This window comes from Lonchura striata, chromosome 20 (assembly GCF_046129695.1).
Source record: "Lonchura striata isolate bLonStr1 chromosome 20, bLonStr1.mat, whole genome shotgun sequence".
In the NCBI taxonomy this organism is placed as follows: Eukaryota; Metazoa; Chordata; class Aves; order Passeriformes; family Estrildidae; genus Lonchura; species Lonchura striata.
The window spans coordinates 6,626,624-6,640,454 of record NC_134622.1 but is presented as its reverse complement, the minus strand read 5'-3'; the positions used below and the strand labels follow the sequence as shown (position 1 = coordinate 6,640,454).

Here is a 13,831-nt window from a genome sequence, read left to right as displayed (position 1 = left end):
AGCTGGATGGAGTGAGGGTCTGAGAATGGATTCCCATCTCCCAAGTGCTGGACACCTTGAATAAATTCATTTTTTAGCCTCTCCTTGTTGGAAAGCAGAGAAGATGCTGCCAGGTAAACCTGGGAATTCACATCATGCCAGGTAAATTCCAAGTTATTCCATGAAGGAATGACTTCCATGGAAGGCCAGCAGCTCCCTCCAGGTGACTAGCAAGCCTTTGGCATTCCCAAACACGAGCCTAAATCAAATGTTAATTATTTCAGTGTCTTTCCACTGGATTTATGCCAAAGGCATCCTCCCTGCAGCACCATGAGGGAAAACACCTCAGCCAAGGAGAGCAGCAGGCACTTGTTGGGATTTGGGGCATTTGAATTTTGCAGTGTGGGGTTTGGGCTCCAGAACAGAAAGCAGGAAAAAGAAATGAGTGTTCTATGTCTCAGGAACTCAATTTTAAATTAGCCTGGCTGTGCCAGAGGAGCACAAACCCTTTGGAATGGCTGCTGGCAGCAGGAATAACAGGAGTGTTATTTTGGGGGCAGGCAGTGGGATCAAGTTGCCTCCACAGCAGAGACCACTGCTGACCTCTCTGAGGAAGCAAACTGTGTCTGCTCCCCATACTTCTTGTATTTTTAAACAAGCAAAAAAAAAAAAAATCAGTTTGTATCTCAGTATTTTATAGTTGTTTGCAACCTCCAGGCATTCCCAGAAACACATATTAATCCTTAGAGGAGCCTGTAAGGAAAGCAGCCTTGCTCCCACCTCAGGGGAGGGAGAAGGATGGATAAATTCTAAATAAATTCTAAATAAATGGGTGGAATGCAAAGGCCACAGTGGACATTGGTGCCAGTGGTGAGACTGGAAGGGCAGGACCTACTCCAGCAGGCTTAAAATACAGGATTGCAGCCCTGCCCTGATTATCAAACACACTTTTTGTTGGAGCAAAAAAAGCCCCCCAAACCTTGCCCTGCAGTGGGTGGGTAGGACAGGGTGTTATGGCACGTTGACCTAAAAGATTTTGTGCTCTGGCCATGTGCTCATCCTGCTCCAAAAAAAAAAAAAAAAATTGTGGAGCCCCTCCAAAGGCAGGGGATGCTGTCACCCACCCCTCAGCAGCACGCTGGGCTGGCTTCAAAGCCCGCTGAAGTCAGTGGAAAGGCTCCAGTGACCTAAATGCCTGGGATTTAAAAAATCTCTGCTGAGAGCTGGGCACCAGGTCACTGGGTTTGCTGGGAAAACCCCAGTTTTGCTGGAAAATGCCCAGTTTTACAGCAGCCCCTACATGGAGCACAGTTCCTCTGCAGGAGACGCCCTAAAAATGGCTCAGGGAAAATCTCTGCCCCACCAGGCTCGTCCATCCACCCCCTCCCACAGGGGGAAGCTCATCCTTCTCCCCAAATCCTCCCTTTCAGGCTGAGAATCTCCAAGAGCTCAGCTCTGGAAGGCTCCTGCTGGAGTGGGAACAACCCAAGTGGTCCCTTGGAGCCACCAGTGCCCTCCTAAAACATCCCCTCCCAAAATCCAGCTGCTGGAAAACCCCAGAACAGGCAGGATTTGTTCAGTGAGGCATCCCACATTCCCTCCCTGGAGGCAGGGATTAATATCACCTCATTAAAAACCTGCTTGGAGTCTATTACAGTATCTAGGACAAAGAGTTCTCTATTTTGACACTCTAAGATATATTTTATCAGAGCAAGCTCTTCAGAGACACTCACTGCCAGCAATGCACCTGACTGTAACAGGTTCCTCGCTTCCCCCAGCAGTTTAAGATTCATTTGTAGCTTTTTCTCCCCAATCTCCAGCCAGATGAGGGGTTCCCCCGTGGTCAGGTTTGTCATTAGGGCATCCACGGTGATACATCCCAGCTCCCTCACTCTGCACAGAGAGTGAGGACAGACCTGAGCATCGCTGAGAAAAACCAGTCTGGAGCCAGGGAGAACGTGAGAGTGATTCCTGGCACTTTGCAGGCCCCAAGATTTATTTTTTGGGGAGGTGTTTGAGATAAACACCCTCTAAAATTAGCACCTGCCCTTCTGCCAGCTCCAATGGGCTGCGACAACGATAAAGGTTTGGCGTGGCTGAGAGGGTGCAACATTTGGGCTCTGATCTGCTGCCCAACTCAACCCCCACCGTCCCACAGATCCCAAACGGAGAGGTCACTGTCCCAAGGAATCCCACCCCCAACCCCCAGAGAGGCAGCTCACTCATCTCAGAAAAAGCATTTTATCCCTAAGTGGAAAGTGGGGAGAGTTTTCTATTAAAAAAACCCCCAAATCACATGGAACAGTTCAGATTTCTCAGCTGGGTTGCTCTAAAGATAACCCTAAACCTGCAGGGCAGAGGGAGAAATGGAAGTGGGCTGAATGGGGACGTGCCCCAAACAACACTGAAAAGTTACCTGGACAAGAAAATGATGGAGGAAGGAAATACTATCAGGAAAAAAAAAACAAAACAAACAAACAAAAAAAAAAAAAAAAAAAAAAAAAAAAACAAAAAAAAACAAACAAACAAAAAAAAAAAAAAAAAAAAAAAAAAAAAAAAAAAAAACAAAAAACCACGCTAGCAACAAACCCCAAACACAAAATCCCAAAAGAAAACCGGACCGGACCAGTCCCACGGACAGACTATAGGGCAAGAGAGCCGCTCCCCATGCCCAGCAGAGATCTGAACAACTTTTCCCCGGCTGGCAGAACTGGTTACACCGAACAGCCGAGGGAGAAAACCCGAGCTGGGAGATGGATCTGCTTTAGGTTTGCATGGAAAACTCGCTGCTCCTCAAAGCCCTGCGCACCCCCAGAGCCTTGAAAACGCCCAGAGCACTCGGGTGTTTTTATCAGCACCTATCAGCAGGAAAGATTAAATGCTAATTTGCTTTTCTGTTTGCTCACAGCAACTTTCCGTTCTGTTGCTTCCCAGCTAATGCCCAGCTCAAACAGATTTTTCAAGGCAAAAGGTCTCGGGCTCCCTACGATTAATTCCGCACTGCCCCAGAGCGTCTCGTTTCTCCCAGCCCCAGTCGACACCAGCAAAAACTCCACCAGGCGATTGTGCGCCAAAAAGATAAAAAAGCAACGCTGCCAGCTCTGGGTATCTCTGAGCCAGCAAGAAAAGAGCTGATTCTCGAAAGCTGCCAACTCCAATTGCCTCGGCGCTTTTACGGAGCTGCTTGAAACGCCAAACTTTTGGAAAGTTGAGTGGGAACCACTTGGAGTAGGCTGCAAACCCCAGAGCCACCAGCGCCAGCAAGGAAGGGAAGGGGGGAAAAATACACCCGGCAGCGTGTAGACAACGCCAAGCACCTCCCTGGGGGTATTTCCCCCTCTCTCACACCCTGACCACCCTGCAGCTCCTCAGCCACTTCCCCAAAATTGCGCCACGCGAGGCAAAAGCGGAGCGTGGCCCCTGTTCGCCACCGAAAGCGGCACGAGTCGCTCTTCAGCTTTTCCCCCAGCGCAGCCCCCTTCCCCCGGAGCAAGCCGCCCATCCTCACCTGCCGCAGGCTCTTCAGCAGCTCGGTGGCCTCCTCCTGCTTGCCCTGCTTGACCAGCAGCAGCATGTCCTGGATCATGCAGATCCGCCGGTGGTACGGGGGCAAGCTGGGGCCAGCGCCCTTCCCGAACTTCTCGCCGGACTTCGCCACGAGGGAAGCCAGGAAATCCCCCCTTTCCCTGGGGGACACCTTCTTGCGGTGGTGGCCCGGGGGGCTCTCCCCGGCGCTGCCCGGCTGGCAGCCCTTGGTCTGCTTCGTGCCCATGGCCAGCGGCTCCCGCAGCCCGGGGGCCGCATGCAAGGGGGTGGCGAGGCTGGGGGGGCACAGCACAGAGGGGTGGGGGATGCAGAGGGGTCCGGGGGATGCAGAGGGGTCCGGGGGATGCACGGAGGGTCCGGGGATGCACGGAGGGTCCGGGGATGCACGGAGGGTCCGGGGATGCACGGAGGGGTCCGGGGATGCACGGAGGGTCCGGGGATGCAGAGGGGTCCGGGGATGCACGGAGGGGTCCGGGGATGCACGGAGGGGTCCGGGGATGCAGAGGGGTCCGGGGGATGCACGGAGGGGTCCGGGGATGCACGGAGGGTCCGGGGATGCAGAGGGGTCCGGGGGATGCACGGAGGGGTCCGGGGATGCACGGAGGGTCCGGGGATGCACGGAGGGTCCGAGGATGCACGGAGGGTCCGGGGATGCAGAGGGGTCCGGGGATGCACGGAGGGTCCGGGGATGCACGGAGGGCTGGGATGCGCGGGAGGCTCCGAGGATGCCCGGAGGGTCGGGGATGCGGGAGGGGCTCAGCAGAGGAGGGCTCGCTGCCGGGCGGCGGGGCGGCTCCGCTCCCGCAGGCGGAGGATGGGGCGGCTGCGGCCGGCCGGGAGGAGCCGCGGCTCGGCCCCTCCGCTCCGCTCCATCGCCGGGAGAGGCAGAACCGCCGGATCCGGGCGGCTCCGGGCGCTGCCTGGGCGAAGCGGCGGCGGCTCCTCCGCGCAGCCTCCTGCCGGTGCCGGGGGGTCCCCCGGGGGTCTCCCGGGTGCGAGGGGCGGCGGCCGCGGCTTGGGGGCAACTGTTGCGCTCAGGGGGCTGCCCCGGCGGCGGCGCGGCTCGGCTCGGCTCGGCTCGGGGCGCTCGGAGCGGGGAAGAGCCGGGGGAGGGCCGGGGGCGGGCACCGTGCACCGAGGCAGGGCTTGCGGAGGAAGCCGCAGCCGGACGGGGCTCGTCCTTCCTTCCCCGCGGGCTGGGGGCTCCGCACGCCCCGCGGGGGATGCTCGGGGCGGGGGCAGTCCCTCCCTGCCCCCGGGGCATCCCCGCCGGGGTTCCCGGGGAGGGATTCCCGTCGGAGCCTCATCACCCAGGGGATCTGATGGCGTTCGGTCCCGCAGGGATGTGCCCAGGGCGGGGGAGGTTCCCCCTGCCTGTCCCCTGCGGGTGATGCTGGCGCTCCGTCCTGCCACGCCGAGCCTGGCTGCTGCTGCCCTGCCTCGCCTCCAGCCCTGCTGCCCACCTGGAAATCACCACCTGTGCCCTCTCCCCATGCCCATCCAGCGCTTCCACCCCTCCCTTGCTGCTCCTTCCAGCCGCTCCGCAGCCTTTATTCCATCACTCCTGGTGTTCCATCACCCCTGATCCATCACCCCGATCTCTCAGGAGCTCCCCAGTCTGGGCTCAGGGCACGGATTGAAGCTTCCAGATAAAGCTCCTGGTGAGCAGCTCCTCCAGCCAGGCTCTGCTCACCTGCTACAGGACACAGATTGCCCCAGAAGGGCCTGGGAGGGATCAGCTTTGGGGTGGTGAGGCCCCAGCAGTGGCCTCAGACCCTCTCCTGATGTGAGGGGATGTTTTCCAGCACAGAAACGCTGTGCAACTCTTTTAAAACAGAATCCCAGAGCAATGAGGGGATGTTTTCCAACACAGAAACGCTTTGGAACTGTTTCAACAAAGAATCCCACATGAGAAGTTTCTGCCTCTCTGCACCCCGTGCAATGGCACATCCAGGAGCACACAAATTCCACATTGCTGTGGTGGATAAAAGGCAGCTCTCCCCACCACCAAAGAGCTGGAGGCCCCTGCAATTGTTTCTCAAACTCAACTCGTTCTGATCCACAGACCACGAGAACAGCACAGAGCCCCAGTGACTTCACCAGGGTTTGGTCTGCTCTGCAGGGCTGCGCTGCACGTGAGCCAAAACACCACCAGAACCTGGTGTCTACCCCCAAAAACACAGCCCAGGGGCCAAAAACTCCATTTCACATTTCAGCCATGGCGAGTCAAGTCAGATGAGGAAACAGGGTGATACCTCAGGTTTTAGCTTTTATATTTTTCAGATTCTGAGCTGCTTTAGTGTGTGGGTCTGAGCTTCATATTAGGTGTTAGCAAGTTCCCTGCACAGGGTAGGCAGACAAAATAATTCTTTTTCCAGCTTGACAAAGGACAACTGTTCCAAGCTCCAGGCCCAAAAAGTATAAACAGTTGTTGTGGGCCTTGGGTTTTCAAAGAGGCAGGAGCAGTTGTTGGTTGCAGTAAAGTTGTTTATTGCATGGATACATCAGTTCAGAGTAATTATTAAAGTCTGTGCTAAAAGCTTTCTGGCATAGAGTCCTGATGTTTTGAGCAGAAGCAGCAAAAGCAGCAGCCACTCTTTTTTTTTTTTCCCTTCATCATCATCATCTGCACCCCATTACAGGGGTGTTTTATTAATAAATCATCCAATCAGCTAAAAACACGATTCTAAAACATTCTTTCTACACCAATACAAACTTAATTCTAATGTACGAAAAGCAGGGTCAGTTCTCGCACAAAATCTCACACAAAATGTAAAATTATCTATTTCTGTAAATGGTACCATCTGTTTTCTTACCTAAAATCTGCATATATAATTTTATCTATTTACACAAATAGTTCTATCTATTCTATCTAGAAACCCAAGCAATGTTCTGCTATGTTTTTGTTATGTCTGGAGCTAAGTTAAACTAGGCTTTAGGGCCTTTTACTGGCTAACACAGTCTCTTAAGGCACTTAAGATACATTTCTATTTACTTAAAACTAAAACTTGCACTTCTACTTCATGTCTGTGAGGCTTAATGTATTTCAGCTTCTCTAGAGGTTCTAATTCAAACCCTGCATTCTTTTCTCTCTCTGAGGGACTCGGGCTTCTGTTTCATGAATTCCAACAAATGGTGGCTTGAAGAGAGAAAAACAAGCAGAATGGGACTGCCTGGGCTAAAGCTGCAATTAGACAATTAACTCCAATATGCAAATGAACCAGCACTTATAAAAGTGAGAGCCCCCATGAGCTGTTGTGCATTTTGGGGCCATTTTGGTTCATTTGGGTGCAGCCCTGGCTGGGCTCTGGTGCTGCCCAAGGTGGACCCATGGAGGAGATCCTTTGAATGAATCCCTGCCTTCCCAAGGCATCCCAGGTTTGCAGAAACCTCAGTGTGTGCTCAGCTGAGGCCTCAGCTGGCAGTAAATGTCCCCGGGGAGGCCGGGAGAGGCAGCCAAAGTCAACAGGAGCAGTGGCAGGGGTGGTGGCACCCTCCAGCAGCATTGCCCTGCGGGCACACTGCAGCTGCCCCTCCCTTTGGACAGAGCATTCCTCTCTGCTGGCAGCAGGGATCTGAGCCAGGATGGCAAAAAAGGGACCCTGCAAGGCTCTGTGTCCAAAAACCCAACTGGTGGAGCTTCATTTCAGACCCGGAGCCTGACACTGTGCCCCAAAATCCTTGTGGGGCTACAGCCGCAGTCCTGCTGATACACACCCGCTCCCTCCCCAGCAGGGAAGGAGCTCCCAGCCCTAAAACTCCTCAGCCTGACCCCGGGTTTCATCCCAGAGCCTGTTCTTTCCTCTCAGCTGTAAGTCTGTGGTACAGCAAGAAGCCAGCAAGGTCAACAAAAAGGTTCAAGGATGGAGAAGCAGCAGAAAGGGAAAGCCCTGAGGTCCCCTGCTCCCCTCGCTCCCCCAGAGGGACACGGCCATAAAACCAGAGCATCCCGTCCAGGATGGAGGGAGAAGTGCCCTCAGGTCCTGAGGCACATGGAGAACCAAATCCAGCCCGCCTCCGGCTTTCCACCGCTTTAAAAAAGGCATTTTGTGCATTTTCAGCCCTGTCAGCAGCAGGAGCCTCTCCAGCCCCATGCACCCCTTGTGGGGCACCCCCATCCCCATCCCCCAGTGGAATGGGGCGCCCTGAAGGCACAAACCTGCTCCCCTCCCCGAGCAGGGGCAGGCTCCTGGCCAAGGAGGGGGTTCTGCATGGCAACCACGGCCCTGAGTCAACAAACAAAGCCCAACCTTTGCCCTCCTGACACTTCTGCCAGCAAGGCAGGGAGTTCACCCACTGCTCCTGATCGTTTATGGCACACAGGACAAAGCCAGGGGGGAAAAAAAGAAAAAAAAAAAAAAAAAAGGGCAGGAGTGTGGGGTGTGTGCTCATTAAGTGCTCATTAGCAGGGCAGAGCAAACACCCCAGGAGGAGCTGGATTTGCTGTCCCTGAGGGATGCAGAGGCAGCAGGAGCATCCAGGGCAGCAGCAGGGTGAGCCCCAGGCTCAGCAGTGCTGGTGGGAGATGTGCAGATCCCTCAGGATCTCCATCCCAGAGCGTTATTCCCTCCTACACCTTCCAAGGGTCTCCTGAGGCACAGAGCCACACACAGGATTTTCCAGATGTGCTCCAAGCCATGCAGTGCTGGGAAATCCTCCCGTGCTGGCAGCCAGGGCTGTCCCACTCTGTCCCTGAGCACTGAAATATTCTGCTAAACTCACCACCAGAGCCACAACTGCAAATTAAGGGCTGTTTGTCTAAGGGGGTTTCTTGTTTTTTATTCACTCCTTGTCATGCTTTTTATGGCACCCGATATTGAGTTAGAGAAATCCTTAAAGGGAAACAACTTCAGCTCGTGAGATCACAAGACCCAACAGCTTCTCCTCTGCCACAAAATTCAGATTTAAGAACATCCTCACCTGCACATCAAAAAGAAATTAAAGTTTTCGGTGCATTTGCAGGAGCCAGGGAACATCCCTAATAACCGGATGGAATTCTGACAGCAAATCCCTGAAAACAGAGAGGTTTGCCTCAGTCCCAGCTGGGGGTACCCACCAAACCTCTTGGCACACCTGTAATAAATATTACAGGGTTTTTTTTCAGATCAAACTCATTCCCACTTCCAGGAAGGACTGCCTGGTTTTGCTGGAAGGTTCCAATCTCTTGCCAGCCCACCTGGGTTGTCAAATCCTGCAGCTCACCCAGATGCTCACGGGAGAATTAATTTCCTTTTCCTAAGATAGAAAACACCCTCCTGATCCCAGGTTTTGCCCAGGAGTCCCGTCCTGAACTCGAAAATCCACTTTAGATGAGTATGATCCAGTATGGGATATTCCAAAGAGGATCTACCCTTGGAGCCCTCTCTAAGTAGGAATTTTATGGGTTCCCACCATCAGTTCTGGGTTTGGGAGATCTCACACTGCACCTGAGAAACCCAAGCACAAACCCCTGGAATTCAGGGATTCTTCCTCACCTCACAGGTGTTTGGGGAAAGTTTCTGGCAGCTCGTTCAAACCAGAGATTGAGCTGGGGCCAATCTGCTTCTCACCAAACCCTCCTGCTTAGAAGGGCAGCCCAGGAATTCCCAATTTCTGTTGATTGGGGTGGAATAATTGGGATTAATTTTAATTAACAGTATCAGAGCCAGGCTGGTGCTGCTCACTGTGTGACAAAGACTAAGGGAAATACTACTTTCAGTATGGCATTTAAAGGAATCCCAGAGTTAATGTGGTTTTTATCTCTTCCTCCAAAAAGAAATTTAAAAAATCAACCCTACAGTAAGACCCCAGCAAATGCAGGAAGAGCAGAGCAGTGAGTCTCTGGGGAAGGAGGCCAAATTGAAAAATGTGATTTTAAAAGGACAGAAAGCCATCCTCATGCTAAACTTGATTTGATTGGGCTCTGACAACAGACAGGGTGGAAATGCTGTGAGATAAAATTGCAGATGAATTAAACTCCAGATTAAAGGGGGCAATAAAATGATGAGAACCATCACATGAGAGGAGTTTTGAAGGAGAAATGAAAGAATCTCAAGTAGAAGCATTCATGTTTCCTCCTGGCAGTGGATGAAATCTTCCTGTGTTCACCTTTGAATTAATTCCCTGCCTTTGGCCTCAGCTGCAAAAGGAAGAAGAATTGAAAAAATATCCCCAAAGCAAAGGGGAACCTGAAGCAGCCAGAGAAATATTGCTGCAATAGAGTCCTGAAATCTGCCCTGAGCTCTGGCGTCTGATTTCAGCACGGCCCAGGGTCACAGAGGGGCCAGGGAGGAGGAAAATAAACTGCTCCCCATGTGGGAGGAGAAGTGACCACAGAGGGGACAGAGCTGCAAAAATCCCCAAAGCACCACATGGAAAATTTCCTTCTAAATTATTCATTTGCTGCACCTCATCCCTTTCATGGCACTGAAGCGACTGTACCTGTAGAAGCATTTTTAGAAGGAAAGAATTAACATTCAAAACAAACCCAGGTCCCCTTCCAAGCAATTTGGCTGCCACAGATGGAAATCGGGAATTTTCATGGCCAAACCACTTTAATTCCTAAAATGTTTCACCAGCCCCTTACCCCACCAGCAGCTCCTGCTCCTCCCCCACTGCCCTCAGCAGGCATAAGAGGGTCCCTCCAATCTTGAAGATTTTAACTTTAAAAAATTGAAAATCCAGCAAAGGTTTTGCTAATTTCTCAGAGAGTTAATGGGGCGATTTTCTTGGTTTAGGTTTTGGAGTGGTGGTTGTTCCTTTGTTTGGGGTTATTTTGCCACTAATGAGTGTTTAGTCGTTTAATCCAATCAGAAGAGCAGAAAAATATTTTTAGATTTCAGAAGTGTTCCCTCAGTCCAAAGGGATGGGCTGTGGAGGGGTTGGCCTGTAGTCCTGGAAAAGGGATCTTGGAAAGGGATAATGGAAAAGGGATCATGGAAAAGGGATTATGGAAAAGGGAACATGGAAAAGGGATCCTGGAAAAAGGAACTTGGAAAGGGATCATAGAAAGGGATCATGGAAGAGGGAACATGGAAAAGAGATCATGAAAAAGGGAACATGGAAAAGGATCATGGAAGGGGATCCTGGAAAGGGATCCTAAAAAAGAGATCATGGAAGGCGATTCTGAAAAAGTGATGCTGGAAAAGGGATCCTGAAAAAAGCAATCTTGTAAATGGATCCTGAAAAAGGGATTCTGGAAAAGGGATCCCCGTGGGAGGATGGATCCCAAAATGTTCTTCCCAGCTGATCCCTCAGGGGCAGCGTGGCCTCCCCACCCTTGGGCATCCAACCCACCCGAAACACTTCTCCAACCTCATCTTTTCCCAAATCCAGGTGCTCTCCCCCTCTCTCCCCCACGATTTCCCATGCAAAATATTCCCAGCCAAACTCGAGCCTTTAACCCTGAGCGAACCCAAAACTCCCTGGGGCTGCCGGAAGCGATCCATCCTCCCCTGGCGGGACAGCTCCAGCTTTTTCCCTGCTCCAAGGCCTGGATCCCGTGTTTATAAAACCCAAAGTCTGTTTACACACCGACCTAAAGTTGTTTAGCAGGAGGTTAAAGCTGTCAGGCATTTTCTGGAGTCATCTGGAAACGCCACCCTTTGCTTCCCTTGCAGGATTGGGAATTCCTTGGGGAATTTCCTTTGGGGTGCAGGGAGCAGCGATGCTGGAGAGGTTTTGGCAGGGAATTAGGGCAGGGAGCTTTGGTGTGGGGAAGTGTGCAGAGAGGATTTGGGAGTCAACGCTTTGGGAAGCGTGTCCTTGGATTTTTCCTGGAGTTTTGTGCTTCCCCTGCCAGGCTCCGGCCCCACATCCATGATGGGATGTGAGCAGGGGATCACTGGGAGAGGGGAACCCCCCCTGGACCAGCCCTGCTCCTGGGAAATGCTTTGTCAGGATTCCTTTGGTAAGATCTCTTTTCCATGGTCACTCTTCCAGGATCCCTTTCCCAAGATTAAGTAAAGTCTTAAGTAAAATCTTGTTTTCTGTCCAAATCCCTCAAGAATGGGGTAAAACTGACCAAAATCCAAGACTTCCTGTCCACAGAGAGGCTTAAATCACATTTCTTTCCAATCTGGAGTAAAAAGAAAAAAGTTGGTATTTCAAAAATTATCATTATAAATCAATGTTTGCATTGGCTTGTGCGAGGGAAACTTCCTTATCATTTTCCTGGGGTGCAGTGAGTGGATGAAGGCAGCTGGAATCAACATTGCCCTGTGTTTTTCTTTAATAATTCATTTTTTTCCCTGCCTTTTTCCTCTCTCTCAGGAGTGTCCCAGGCTGATCCCTCTCTCCAAGCAGACCCAACAAGGCAACTTTCCATAAACCTCATCCAAGGAGTAAAATCAGCAGGAAAAAACAAAAATCCTGTGTCAAATTAATGAATCCACTGGAATAATCAAACACAGGGACGGGGTGAGCTCACTCAGAGTTCCCTGGCAGAGAATTTTCCAGGGAATTTGCCCCCAATCCCAAGTGGCTGCCCAGCCCCTCCCAGCACAGCCCAAAGCCAAGTTGATTTTGGGTTTTATCAAAGATTTCAGCAGGCATTGACATCCTGCTGCTCCTAATCCCTGAGCACATCCCCAGTTCCCAAAATGCCCCAAAGGATCCATCTGAGCTCATTTTAACCTCTTTGAAGGTCTCCCCTTCCTGCTCTGGTCAGAAAGTTGATGGAACCCAGGATTTTCCCTTTTCCAGCCCAGAGTTCTCCATCCCTGGAGTTTGCTCAGCTCCACCTGTGGGACTTTTCCACATTCCCTGGGAGAAAAATTCATGAACCTGCCCCAAACGAGGGGTGGGCGAAGCCTTTTTGCAGCAAATTCTCCTCTCCTGGCAAGAGGGGGAGGGAGGCAGCTCCAAACATTCCTAAATAATCCAGCCCAGGTGGGAAATGTGTTTGTAAAAAGAAGAGGTGGAATAAAAAATGAGGGAATGCAGACAGGGGGAATGGGAGGGAAACAGGACGTCACAAGGTGATCCCACAAAAGGCAAAATCTGTTCCTCTCAATTGAATTATTGAAGTTTTTCAGCACAGACAGGATTGTTTTTTTCTCATCGTGACAAGCAGAGGTAGAAGAGGAAAATAACAGCACAAAAAAAAAAGAAAACCAGTGGAGGTAACTAGAAGGGAAAAAAAATAGCATTTTAAGGAAGAAGAATAATGGGATTAGGAGAGAGAGGATGCAGGTGGAGAGAATCCAAATGAGCTTTGGAGCATCCAAAATTCAGAAAGAAAAGATGAATTAGGAAGGTGAGCCACAACCCAAAATTTAGACCTAAAATTTAGACCTAAAATTTAAGGAAAATACAAAAGCACTGCTGAGAAATGTGGATCTACTTCCCCTTTCCCCTTTGTGGCATTGCTCAGCATCCCAGGGGTACTGAGGACACGAAAATATCCTGGAATTGGAAGCACCACGTTCTGAAATGCAGTCCCTGGGCTCCAGTTTTGGGGAATTAAAGGCAACAACCAGCAGCACTCAGCAAAATTGGCATTAAAAACTCAGCCACCATCCAGCCATGGCTCAGACCTTTGGCTTTGCAGAAGCTCCAAACCCTTTTCAGAGCAGCATTTTTAGGGTCTCTCTCATCAGCACAACGATGATTTCACAGCTTCCCCACACCCCAGAGCCTCTTTTACCAGCTCCCCACATTGAGAACCTCTCCCTGGCACAGCCAGACTCTAGGGGATTATTTTTTTTTCCTCCAGCACAAAATAACCCAAAGCCACAGAAAAGTTCAGCAAAGAGAAAGCTCATCAAGCAGCAGATGGTGACAGTCCTGAGCAGCCCAGAGGCCTCTTCCCTGCTTGGTCTTAGCCTTAATCTAGATAAAAGCCCTCTCTTCTCCAGCTAAGAGCTTATTTTGCACAGTAAGAAGATGAGGGTGTTAAAACGTGCAGAGCAGGGGGAGTGTTGCTATTTTGAGGCAGGGATGAGGCTTCTCAAGGCCCAACTGGTTCATTTATTGCACTGGATATTCCAAATTTCTCCCCTTCTTCTCACCTGGCGTAACCCCTTGGAAGAGAAGAGCCAACTCTCCTCAAAGTTACTTCAGTTTTTTGTGGCCCCCCCAAAAGAATTTTGCCAAGGTGTGTTCACATTTCCAGGCATTTCAGAGCCAGGTTTGTGAGGTTACACAGGAGCCAAGTGCTGGAGTGAGGAATTCCATGGGGGAATTGTCCCTCTGGATCACCCTGAGGGTGATTCCTCCCACTCTGCCCAGAGAATCCGTGGATTCCCCATCCCTGGAAGGGTCCAAGGTGGGGTTGGATGGGGTTTGGAGCACACTGGTTTAGTTGAAAAGGTGACAGGGGGTGGGA

The 13,831-nt window shown here is 51.4% G+C and overlaps 1 protein-coding gene across 1 annotated transcript in view; it reads right to left on the bottom strand.

The window, feature by feature from the left end:
• LRRC75A (leucine rich repeat containing 75A) overlaps positions 1-3,751 on the bottom strand; it is a 60,749-nt gene extending 56,998 nt beyond the window's left edge. The window contains exon 1 of the mRNA XM_031506444.2: positions 3,488-3,751. Coding sequence (XP_031362304.1) covers positions 3,488-3,751 — 264 coding nt within the window. The remainder of the gene's footprint in view (positions 1-3,487) is intronic.
• Positions 3,752-13,831: the final 10,080 nt, after the last annotated feature.